The 13,185-nt window shown below is 36.2% G+C and overlaps 1 protein-coding gene across 1 annotated transcript in view; it reads right to left on the reverse strand.

Moving 5' to 3' along the window:
- Positions 1-2,740: 2,740 nt before the first annotated feature.
- Positions 2,741-13,185, reverse strand: part of COG6 (component of oligomeric golgi complex 6) — a 149,700-nt gene continuing 139,255 nt past the window's right edge. Inside the window, exon 19 of the mRNA XM_004388073.1 lies at positions 2,741-3,280. Within this exon, the coding sequence (XP_004388130.1) occupies positions 3,133-3,280 (148 nt within the window). The 3' untranslated portion in view covers positions 2,741-3,132. The remainder of the gene's footprint in view (positions 3,281-13,185) is intronic.

Genomic DNA, 13,185 nt, shown 5'->3' on the forward strand with positions numbered 1-13,185 from the left:
ATTTTGTGTGATTTCTTTTTAAATTTATTGAGACTTGTTTTGTGGCTTAACACATGGTCTATCCTGTGGAATGTTTCATGGGCACTTGAGAGGAAACTGTATTCTATTGTTGTTGGGTGGAGTGTTCTATAGGTGTCTGTTAGATTGAGTTGGTTTATACTGTTCAAGACTATTTCCTTGCTAAACTTCTGTCTAGGTGTTCTATTCGTTTTTGAAAATGGAGTATTAGAGACTCTATTATTGTTGAACTGTCTATTTCTCACTTCTATTCTGTTTGTTTTTGCTTCAAGTATTTTCGAGCTCTGCTATAGGTACATATATGTTTACATTTGTCGTAACTTTTTGATGGCCTGATTCTTTTTTATCATTATATAATGTCCTTATTTGCCTCTGTAACCATCAGATTTTCATCATGAAGTGTGGAGAAAAATCTTCGTGTACTTTGGGTACGGCCAGGGGAAAAGAGATCGTTTTGAAATATACTAAAAGCATCCTGTTCTCCTTTATAACTCACACTAGGAGAAATAGATATGTCTGAATAAGCTTATATCTATTAAAGAAATTGAAGCAACAATTAATAACCTTCCCAACACACAAAAAACCAGGCCCAGATGGTTCCACTGGTGAATTCTACCAAATATTTAAAAAGAAAGTATACCAATTCTCGAATAGCTTCTTCCAGGAAATAGAAGCAGAGGAAACACTTCCTAACTTATTCTATGAGGCCAGCATTACCCTAATACCTACTACTATGGATATCATCAAACTCATTCTAAAGTTGATATGGGAAGGCAAAAACCTAGAATAGTTAACATAATATTAAAGAAGAACAAAGTCAAAAGACTGACATGACCAGACTTCAAGAGTACTATAAAGCTATGGTGATCAAGACAGTGTGGTACTGGCAAAAGAATAGACAAATACTTCAATGGAACAGAACAGAGTGCCCAGAAACAGACTCAGACAAATACAGCCAACTGATTTTGGACAAAGGAACAAAGGCAATTCATTGGAAAAGGATTTTTCTTTTCTCAACAAATGGTGCTGGAACAACTGGACATTTACATGCAAAAAAAATCCAGATACAGATCTGACTTTTACAAACGTTAACTCAAAATGGATCTCAGACATATATGTTAAATAAAAACTATACAACTTCTAGAAGCTAACACAGGAGAAAATCTAGGTGACCTTGGGTTTGGCAATGGCTTTTTAAATATACTACAAAAAGTACAATCCATAAAAGAAAAAATGGTTAAGTTGGACTCCATTAAAATTAAAAACTGCGAGGCTGCAAAACACACTGTTAAGTGAATGAAAAGACACGCCACAGACTGGGAGAATATATTTAAAATCACGTATCTAATAAAGGACTTGTGCCCTTAAAACCCAACAAGAAGAAGAAAAACAGCCCAATTGAAAAATGGACAAAAGACCTGAACAGACACCTCAGCAAAGAAGACATACAGACAGCAAACAAGCCTATGAAATGACAGGGGAGAGGAGTACATGGGAACTCTATATTTTCTGTGCAATTTTTTTAAAACCTAAAACCGATCTAAAAATAAAATGTATTAAAAAACTTTTTAAAAGAAGAAAAAAATACTGCTCTAAAAAGAGTTTAATATTTTATTTGAGAAAACCAGGTAAAAGCAATATTAATTTTTTCTAGAAAACAAAGATATCCACCACAGTAAGGTGTTAACCTTTTTTCACAGTATAAATAAGTTATGTAAAATTTAAGCTTTTGATTTATTTCACACTTTATATTCCATCATATATATTCATTGAAGGGAAAAGACTAACAGTACCAATTTACAGCAAAACAGATGAGATATAATTGCTTCTGCATCAAAAGAATCCCATTAGTATAAACAATTATAAACTTCAGACAGATGACTAGGCCATGTTCTATAAATACTAATTTATGTTACATGCTATGTCACCTACTACAAATACTAATTTTATGTTACTACTTGCAAAATATTTCAAATTACACTCAATTTTTTCCCCTGTGCCTCAGTTTTCTCATTTATAATTTAGGAATTTACCCTTTATATAGATTAACCATTAATTAGGATATTTAACTAAAAGGAATTAGCCTAGAAAGTCACATCAAACACAGAGTTTTTTTGTTTTTTGTTTTTAATCCTACTTATAGGTGAAGTTCTAAAGTCAGAGCCTAAATCACCCTGTGAGGGTCACCATGGAGACAGACACGCTGCTGATCAGTAATTGCTCCTCTGGCAGTTTTTCCTCCAGCTCATTATTTCTTTAGTCTGAACACCAGATAAACTGTGTAGCTGACTGGATTTAGAGTCAACATTGTATGACAGATACAGATCTTTAAACATGAGATTTACACACAGCACACAGGATGCTCACACTTTAAAGGCATGTAGCACCTAAAACTCACTGACAGAGCTGAACTTTGAGTTCAGTCCAGGGCAAACACAGAGTGGAATCCAGCCTATTCAAATTATTTTTCTCTCTTTTCCTCTCTCTTTCAACTGTGTATTTAAAATTGCATAAAAATGTGTGTAGCCAATTACGTACTGTGTGCTAAAGTAAAACAGAAAGGAGACTCATGGCCTCGTCTGCCCCCACAATCCACTGTTATTTTTCTCTCTCCTTGAACTCTTTTAGGGCAATTGTTCTAGGGACAGAGAAACAGGCTAGGTTCAACAAAGCTACTAATATGCCTCCTCACATTAGTAACTAATAAGAAAGCAAATGAATCTTTAGATAAAGAGATGTTTACTGGGTCGTACCCTGAACATCACTAATTTTTATTTAGACAAGTTTCTCGTGTGCTGTTAATTAGAACTAGTCTTGTAAAGAAATCCTTCATACCTCTCTTGTACTACTTTTTCCACACACAGCTGGTGGTGGTGAGCAGAGCACAGAGCATTTCTGGCCCTAGATACAGAGCAACCCTAACTCAGGTCAATGTATGTTTCTTCACTTACATACTATTGTGGCCAAAGCAAAGAAATTGTTGAGGCTTACAATCTTAGGATACAAAGAAAATCCTAACCATCAAATTTCAAAGTAAAGACTAACAGATAAAAACAAGAAAATCTTAAGTTTTTTAGGAATAAAATATTTTGCTAACACAATCAAATAAGATAATCAGGAGAGAAGTGTCTGCACTTGCTGTGGCGACCGATGTAGAATGTTCTCTGGATCTTTGTATTCACTGACTGGATTCATCACAGCTGCATACACTTCACTGTAGGCTCTGCATACTAATTCTGTAGACTGTTTTATGATCTGCTCTCTATCAATAAACAAACAACACGTGAGTACATAATCTCAAAATATTCACTAAGAAAGCTTCATATTTGAATCAATACATTTCATTTTCATAATTATCACACACTATTTAAAAATCACTGCACAACTACATGAGTTACTTATCTTAATTTAGGAATATAACCTATTTTTATATTTGTTAATTTATTCTTCCCCATTAGTATAGAGTAGGAGGGCAGGGATTGTGTTTTGTTCACTGCTGAATCCTTAGGGCTAGTACAGTGACTGGCATATAGTGGACTGCTAAACAAGCAATAGAAACTCTGATCTATCATCAGTGCATTGATTTTGCAAAAGCAACTGATAACACATTAACCTTAAGGAAAGATGCTTACAAATATTCAACACTTTTCTCCCTTAGGAAAAGTTACAATAAACTGCCCTTTCAACAATACGTCCTACGCTAACAACTGCACCTCTTAGATTCTTCTTCATCTCTATTTATATTGCCAGGCTAAAAACATGTTAACACTTGCCTACAACAAATTATAGCACTCTCACAAATATACATTTCTACAAAACACATAAAAGAGTAATATAAATAGTCTTGCAAATGTTTTCAAAAATATCCAGCTATAAAATATAGCGTTGCACTCAATCTGCATCAACTCTTTTCGTGTTTCAATAACATTTATTTCCCTGTCACCCCCCAGCTCCAGCTACTATTCATACTGTTATACTCAGTGACGTGAACACTAACACTATTCTTCTGATTCTTACAAAATTAAAAACAAGCCTTTCAAACTCTACTCCCAAACCTACTTTTCTTCAAATATTCCCTATTTCTGTAATGGCATTAACCATTGTTCCAATTCTCTCAGTTCAGGCCCTTACGACCTCTTTCCTGGAGTACACAAAAAACTCTATCTTCTTCCTACTTCCAGTCCCTTCCACCTTCAATCCATCATAAACACTGCTGTTACATTAGTCTTTCTGAAGTATAACTTTTATCATGTCTCTCCCTTACCTGGGGCCATCAAGGACTGTCAATGGTTTCTTCTGGTTTCAGAGAAGTCAACATTCCTTATTCTATCACTTAACATCCTTTAACATACCTTCTATTCCACAACTCTAGTTCTGCAGTCCCGTGCAACTCTTGACTGTTCTCTCCACCTGCTCTTGCCGACCTCAGTGTCTGCTCACACTCCTCCACTTGCCTACAATGCCTCTATCTCTAATTCACCTTTGAATGCCCGAGTCTCATCAAAATGCTGTCATCCATGAAACTGTCCCTGTTCTTCACAGCTAGAAATAATTACTCCCTTTTTGGACAGTCCATGGCAGTTTTCCTGTTCTTCTCTTTTACGGCATTTACCACTTCCTACTTTATAGTAAACTGCATTTTCTCGATTCTTAGATCCTAACAACTTTGTGTTGGGGAAGGGGGTATTTCCATATTAAATGTATACAACAATGCTGATATATCTCAATTTCAGAATGCCAAAAGGTTAAAGAAAAAAAGATGGGAGAAATATAAACTGTCCATGTCTTAGCTCTGTAAAACTTCACATAACTTAATTTTGCTCATATTCGTGTCCCTTAAAATGTAGCATATTTGAAATAAGGTGGGTGCTTAATAAATGCTCACTGAATGCCTGGAAGGAAAAAAAAAACATTTTTCTAAAAAGAATTACTATTCTGGGCATGTGTAGTGGGAATAATAACAGTCATGCACTGCTTAATGTCCATTCGGGCAATGTCTGACTGCATATATGTCTGTGGTCCCGTAAGTCTATAATAGGGTTCAGAAATCCTGATCGGAGAATGGGATGTAGCACACATAACAAGACGTAGCAAATGCAACAGCTTCCTGCATGCAACACAACTATCTCATGTCTCTTGGATACCAAGTGATTGTGGTGCCAGGCGTATAACGGCACAGTACATACGTAACCTGTAATACATGTCTTGATAGTCATAATAAACAACCGTTACTGGCTTTTGTATGCACTGTATGTACTTTCTATCATTATTTTAATGTGAACTTTCCCTACTTACAAATAAAAAGTTTACCACATAGCAGTGTATGCTTCAATTTGTAGGCAGCAGCGTCCAATCTCATGTATTGTGCGTCCCAAGTGTTGTCGTGTTATTTCTGTTTAATTTTATTTATTACAAATCACTGTATTTAACTGAAATTTTTTAATATAATAGGCTTTACGGCAGTCCGTTCGTAAGTACAGGTTGTCTGTAAGTCAGACGTTCATAAGCCGGCAATGGCCGTAATACAGTGTTTGCACAACGTCCAAATCACATAACGTGCTACTCCACAGAACAGACTGTGGACGTTAAGTGACTTACGACTCTAACACGTTCATTTTTATGTAAGTCAATGCCATGGAGTCATCACCAACAGAATGCATTCTTTAAGCTGAGTTTCTAGGAATTATGATCTTTTTTGATAATCATGATCAAAATAATGCATTTTTAAGATTGTATGTGGAAATGTGTGCATCGTGGTCTACAAATGAAAAAAAAAGTTGGATTAAATTAGGAAGAAAGTCCATGTATGATCTTGGATCACAGGCACGCTGGTCTGATTGGGTCTCAAACTCTTGGGAGCAACTTGACATTTTCCAAAAATTGCTAACGTTTCCCAAGTGAGAGTGGTAGTGGGAGGATATGCTGACATTAAATTCTCTGAGCAGAGTAGGGTGATGTTACTGACTGTACTGCCTTCCTGCTAGAATGGATGATGGAAGAAACCGATCTGGAAACCTACTTAACCAGGTGAGGCTTCAAGGTATTTTCTGATCTATACTGATTGATGACCCTTCCAGTAATCAACTGGGCTAAACAATGAATGCAGCAAAATGATGCAAAAATTCTTTCCCATAAATGAAATAGCTGAAAAATACTAAAAGCTGGGTATTTTTGAAATGCATCATATATGCTATACATCTGATAACCATTTTGCAACAAGTCAGACATTTGATTTTATATACAGGCTTTTCAGTTCTACACTCAAAGCAGTAAGACAGAAATTTGGGGGGAGTGTATTAGCATTCATTACTCACATTACTCTATCTAAACTCTATCTGGGCTCAGTCCAAACCAAAACCAGTTCCACTGGGTCAATTCCAACTCATGGAGACCTCATGTGTGTCAGAGTAGAACTCTGCTCTGTAGGGTTTTTAATGGCTGTTTTTTGGAAGGAGATCACCAGGTCTTTCCTCTAGGTGCCTCCGGGGAGACTCAAACCCCAATCTTTCTATTAGCACAGTGTATATTTGATACTATATAAGAAGTATACAGAAAACAACTCCCCACACTCACTTTCATTTACGCTTTCTAATGAATTATATATGATACAGTAGAGATAAATGGTATCAGAAGACAGAGACTCTCTAGTTGAAACTCTGTCACTTACTATTCAGTTGCCTTGAACAAGTAATTCAACCTCTCCAGGAATCATTTCTCCAAGGTAGAACAAAATATTTGACTAGATAATATTTATAAGATACTTTCAGCTTTTAAATTATACTATTCCACTGAGAATTAAGAGGATTTTAAGAAGTTGTTAAAAAACGGATTCTCGTTCTTTGTGTGTGTATATATACATATATATGCACATATGTGTATATTTATGTGTGTGTATATATACACACACACGCATATATTACTGCTTTGGAGAATTAGGTTCCCTAAATGTTTATAATAAGCATATCATTTATTTATATATAAATGCTACTTCTGAAGTGTTACAAGTTTTTTCTCTTGCCATTTTACTATCCCTTCCTTTTTAAAGTACTAATTACTATGTTAAGTTTATCCTTCATCTTAAAAAGTGTATGTATGTATCTGTCTATCTGTCTGCCTGCCTGCCTGTCTGCCTACCTACCTACCTATCTAGTTATTAGCCTGATATCTTGGTCCAAATTATTCACTTATCACTAACATCACAGTATGAAACAGCAGAGTCAAACAATGAGTCATTACAGAGACAAATAATGTTCAAAATGGTAAAGTTTCTAGTATTATACAACTAAATCCAAAATGACAAAAAATCATGTCAGTCCTTATCCCTTTAGAATATTCTTACCTACTGATCATCCGTGTACAGGTAGAGAAAATCAATTTTTTTTCTCTTCAGTAGTGTAAGCTGAACAGTGGTTCTAGCATAGGCATCCACCTCAGATTTTACTTACATACTATATGTTACTAAATCATAGCCAAGCCCACAGCTGATGGATGGAGAGTATTTTTAGAATTGTGTCTGTAGGTTAAAGACAGGCCCTTCTTTCACATGACCAAGGCATACACAAAAAGGCCAGTTCCAAAACAAACACTGTTGTTTTTACTTGAACGTAAGCTATGAACATCTATAAAGTTAGAGCACTAACCTTCCTAGTCCTTACACTACCATGAAATCTTCATAGGTATTAATTTGTTACGTGGTGCTCTACTGGCCTTTCGGCAGTTTAATAATCCTTCCAGTGCAAGTATAATCTTCAAAAAAATAAAAACATGACTCTCATACAAATAATGAACAAACTCGTCAAAAAGTTAACAACTCGTTATTATGGACTGAATTGTGTACCCAAAAACTGTGTGTCAACTTGGCTAGGCCACGATTCTCAGTATCTTGTGATTGTCCATTTTGTCAGCTGATGTGATTTTCCTACGTGTTGTAACTACTAACCTCTATGATGTTAATGAGGCAGAATTAGAGGCAGTTATGTTAATGTGGCAGGACTCAACCTGTAAGATCAGGTTGTACCTTGAGTCAATCTCTTTTGAGATATAAAAGAGAGAAGCAAGCAGAGACCGAGGGACCTCATACCACCAAGAAAGCAGTGCCTGGGCAGAGTATGTCCTTTGGACCCAGGGTTCCTGCGCTGAGAAGCTCCTAGACCACGGGAAGACCACAAGGAGCTTCATCCAGAGCAAACAGACAGAAAGCCTTCCCCTGGAGCTGGCACCCTGAGTTTGGACTTCTAGCCTCCTAGACTGTGAGAATACATTTCTCTTCGTGGTATTTCTGTTATATTTCTGTTACAGCAGCACTAGGACTTAGCAGGACTAACAACACATTCATTAATGAGGAAACTAATTAGGACAGTAAAGGTTCACAGAGCATTGTGAGGAACTGGGCATTCATAGGCACTTAAAAAAGGAATGTTAGTTTCCGGGATTTACCCAGCCACCATGGCTACAGAAAGTCTGGACTACATAAAAATTTGAAACTCTGTTCTGCAATTTCCCCTTTTTGATCAGCATTCTTCTAGAGAATGTTTCATCAAAACATTCAGTTAATGGTAACTGGGCACCATCCAGTTCTTCTGGTCTCACAGCAAAGGAGGCAGTTATTCATGGAGGCAATTAGCTACACATTCTATTTCCTCCTCCTATTCCTGACTCTCCTTCGTCCCCTGTCGCTCCAGATGCATAGAGATTAATTGTACCTTGGATGGCCGTTTGCAAGCTTTTAAGACCCCAGGAACTATGCAATGAACTATGAAGTAGAACAGAAGCACTACACACGATATTAGGCCATTCAACTGGGATGTCCCATGAAACCATGACCCTAAACCTCCAATCCAAAAAATGAAATCCCATGAGGTATATGGTTGTACATAAGCAGCCTCAGCAGCTGCTGTTTTTGTTGTTGTTGTAGTAAATATATCACATAACTTTTGCCAATTCAACTTTTTACGGGGGTATAACTTACTGACATCAATTACATTAATTGGCTGTGCAACCCTACCTTTAGTCAATGTGATTTTTCCATCACCATAAACAGAAACTCAGTGATCCATAAGCAATAAGCCCCCCTTCCCTCTCCCTCTCACCCCTGCTAAGCACTAATAAACTCTGGTCTCTATACATTTACCTGTTCTTATCTTTTTATGTAAGTGAGGTCATACAATATTTGTCCTTTTCTGATTGACTTATTTCAGTTGGTATAATGTCTTCAAGCTCATTCCACGTTCTAGCATGTATCAAGACTTCATTTCTCTTTATGGCTGAGTAGTATTCCATCGTGTATGTGTACTACACTTTGTTTATCCATTCATCTGTTGATGGGCATTTAGGTTGTTTCCACCTTTTGGCTATTGTGAATAATGCTGCCCCAAAACTATTGCCCTGGGATAATCTTTGAACCTTAAACTAAAAAATCCCTTAAAATCTTCTTAAAATGAAACAATACTTTAGATTAACTAGTAAACAATGTCTGCTTTGTGCACTGTGCTCTTTCAAGAACTATCTACATGGGCTCAAACTGACAACAGCAACTCAAAAGATTAGATAGGAAACTTAAGGGGCAGTGAGTTTATTTTAATAGGGGAAGAATAATTTGGAAAAGGAGGGTGAGAATGGTCATACAACTTGAAAAATGTAGTCAATGTCACTGAATTGTAGGTGTAGATATTGTTGAATTGGTTTATGTTCTGTGGTGTACATTCCCAACAACAAAAAATAAATTTAAAAAAAGTAATGTTAGAATAAAATAGGTTAGATACAAAACTGGGTATGTCCTACAAAGCAGTAAGAACTGTAACTTTTGTGGTTATCTCTTCTACCAGACAGAAGCTACACATTAACATGTAACTCCACAGACTTTGGGACCTTTAATCAATGGTGAACAGAGAATCGAACTAAGGTACACTGCCCTAAATAATAATAACTGGATAGGCCTATTTAACAATGCTTCAGTATGACACTGAAAGGACACGCTATTCTCCCAGATCTCTTTTATCTTATTTCCAAGTTTTTCTTAACATCTCTTACACTTAGAAAATAGTTTGCTATACCAGGTTTATCATATATCAAACAGAATAATCATCTAGTAACTTTACTATTAGAAAAAAGGAAAAGAATTGAGGGAGCAGATCACCAGTTTGCTACAGCATTTTATAGTTAACACTGAGAAATTCAATATGTCTAATTAAAAATGTCAAGGTGCAATAACAATCTAAAATTTTAAAAATCTTAATAAAGATGAACATATAATAATGGAAATAATGTCATTCTTTCTTTTTTTTTTAAATTGTGCTTTAGGTGAAGGTTAACAGAGCAAATTAGTTTCTCATTCAATAATTTTTACACAAATTGTTCCATGACATAGGTTGTGCTCCACACAGTATATCAGCACTCTTTCCATTACCACTCTGAGTTCCCCATTTCCATCTGTCCAGTTTTCCTGCCCCTTCCTGCCTTCTCATCTTTGCTTTTGGGCATATGTTGTCCTTTTGGTCTCATGTAGGTGATTGTTCTAAGAAGTACTTTCCTCATGTACGTTATTGTTTATTTATAGGCCTGTCTATTACTTGGCTGTAAGGTGATCTCCAGGAATGGTTTCAGTTCCAAGTTAGAAGGGTGTCTGAGGGCTATAGACTTGGGGGTTTCTCCAGCCTCTCTCAGACCAGTAAATTTGGTCTTTTTTATGAATTTGAATTTTGTTCTACATTTTTTTCCTCCATTCTAACCAGGACCTTCTATTGTGATCCTGGTCAGAGTGGGCAGTAGTGGTAGCCGGGCACCCACTAGTTCTTCTGGCCTCAGGTTGGACTAATTGTTTCCTTAAGTCTTTGGTTTTCTTCCCTCTCCTTTGCTCCAGACGGAAAGAGAACAACAGTTGTATATTAGATGGCTGTTCACAAGCTTTTAACATCCCAGACACTATTCACCGAAGTAGGATGTAGAAAGTTTTCTTTATGAACTGTTATGCCAATTGACCTAGATATCCCCCAGGACTATGGTCCTTAGCCTCCAAGCCCAGTAACTCAGTCCCTCAAGGTGTTTGGTTGTCATTCTCATTTTAAAATATGTTCTGAGACATTAACTGTATTTTAAATAATTATTTAAAGCCCTGAGCTATGATAAGAAATGAACTGCTTACTTCCAGAATCATTGAGCTTGTCATTAAACACTACTTTAGGATTTTGGTTACCATAACAACGTGACACAACTTTTATCATTACCATAAACCCACCATTTCTAAAAATAGCTTATTTCAACACTCAGGTTCTGTCATTAAAACTGAGCTTTCTTACAGCACCACAGTTAAGACTGCAATCAAATGCTCCACAGGAGAAAACATGGTGTTAACAAATTAAGCCTGAAAAACTAAGAAAAAAGATGGTAATATACTTACGAATAAGAGTGGTTAAAAAAATGCACATTTGATTTCCCTTTATCATGGTATACATATCAGAAATGTCACGACGGGTCAAGTCAATGTTTCAGCCCATGTCGGTTCTATCTCACAGTGAAATTAAAGCATATTTTGAGACTGAGGCATCCATCTTACTAAGTGTGATCTATCACATATCTCAAATATCTCTGGGCTTCCTTTAAAAATCATAATATAATCTCAACAGATGAAGGGTAATAAAAATACAGTCTAGTATTGAAGAACTCTGCAATCAGAGACAGCGGATGCAAATCTTGGCTCTGCTTCTTACTGTTTGACCTTGGTTCAATTACTCGACCTTTCAGTGCAATGGCCTCTTTTGTAAAATGAAGAACCTAATCACTGGGAAGGTTAAATGAGATAATCCAAATCCATTAAAAGATCACTGTGGCTGAAGCATTCAGATTAGATTGTAGCAACTGGGGGGAGTAGAGAGGGCAAGTATGAAAAGAGAATAGTTCACAGGCTACTGTGATGATCCAGGCACAGGTGATGCTAACTTGGGCCAGACGGTGACTGAGGAGATGTTCAAAAGTGATCAGAGTATCTTCTCACATTTTCCTTTCTTGATATATATTTAACAGAATGGTCCTAGGGGAATTTTTATTGGAGTTATACTGCATTTATAGATTAACCTGTTTCACTAGTGATTTTTCCATCAAGGAACATGGTATGTCTATTTATTCACATCTTCTTTTAGATTTTTTAGTAAAGTTTTAAAGTTTCTTCATATAATTTTCCACATATATTACAGGCTTTATTCCTATTCCTAGGAAACAATTTTGAGGCTATTATAAGGTCTTTCATTTCCCATTACATGTTCTCATTAGATATTGTTGGTATATAAGAAAGTTACTAATACTTGTATGTTACTATTGAATCTGGTCAAGTAACTGAACTCTACTTTAGTTCCATTAGTTTACCAGCTGATCACCTTTGTTTTGATTTCGGTACCCATAAAGTAAAATAAAAAACCCATTACGGTCGAGTGGATTCCAACTCATAGAGACCCTATAGGACAGAACAGAACTGCCTCGCAGGGTTTCCAAGGAGCAGCTGGTGGATTTTAATTACTGAGTAATTAGAAGACCTGTTTTAATGCTGGATCTTAAGTGTATAAAATGCCCTATGTTTACAAACCCTGAGTTTTAAATTAAGTAGCCTAACTGATAAACTATAATTTCAATTATTCTAATAAAAAACTGAAAATAAAATCACGGTAGCATTTACTTTTAGAATACTTTGCAAATAACATTTTAGAAATTTTTTGAATGAAAAAAATGGAGGTTAAAATTTCATAGGAACTAATCAATTTCTGGAGGCGTTCATGGTTCAGTGGTAGGATTCTCTTCTCACCTTCCATTCAGGAGACCCAGGTTCAATTCCCAGCCAATGCACCTCATACACAGCCACCACCCACCTGTCAGTGGAGGCTATGATGCTGAACAGGTTTCAGTGGCGCTTCCAGACTAAGACACACTAGGAAGAAAGGTGTGCAGATATACTTTTGAAAAATCAGCCAATGAAAACTCTGTGAATCGCAACGGTCCAAGCCCGTTTTGCATGGGGTCACTGTGAGTCAGAGGCCAACTTGAAGGTAGCTAACAACAACCAATTTCTAATTCTTAGTTGCATTACTATTAATTTATATAATCCATATGCTTAATTCAATTTTTAAATATCATTATAATTAGTAAGAATTATTTGCTAACAAGATATTAAACACATAATAT

This window comes from Trichechus manatus, unplaced genomic scaffold (assembly GCF_000243295.1).
Source record: "Trichechus manatus latirostris isolate Lorelei unplaced genomic scaffold, TriManLat1.0 scaffold00205, whole genome shotgun sequence".
Classification (NCBI taxonomy): domain Eukaryota; kingdom Metazoa; phylum Chordata; class Mammalia; order Sirenia; family Trichechidae; genus Trichechus; species Trichechus manatus.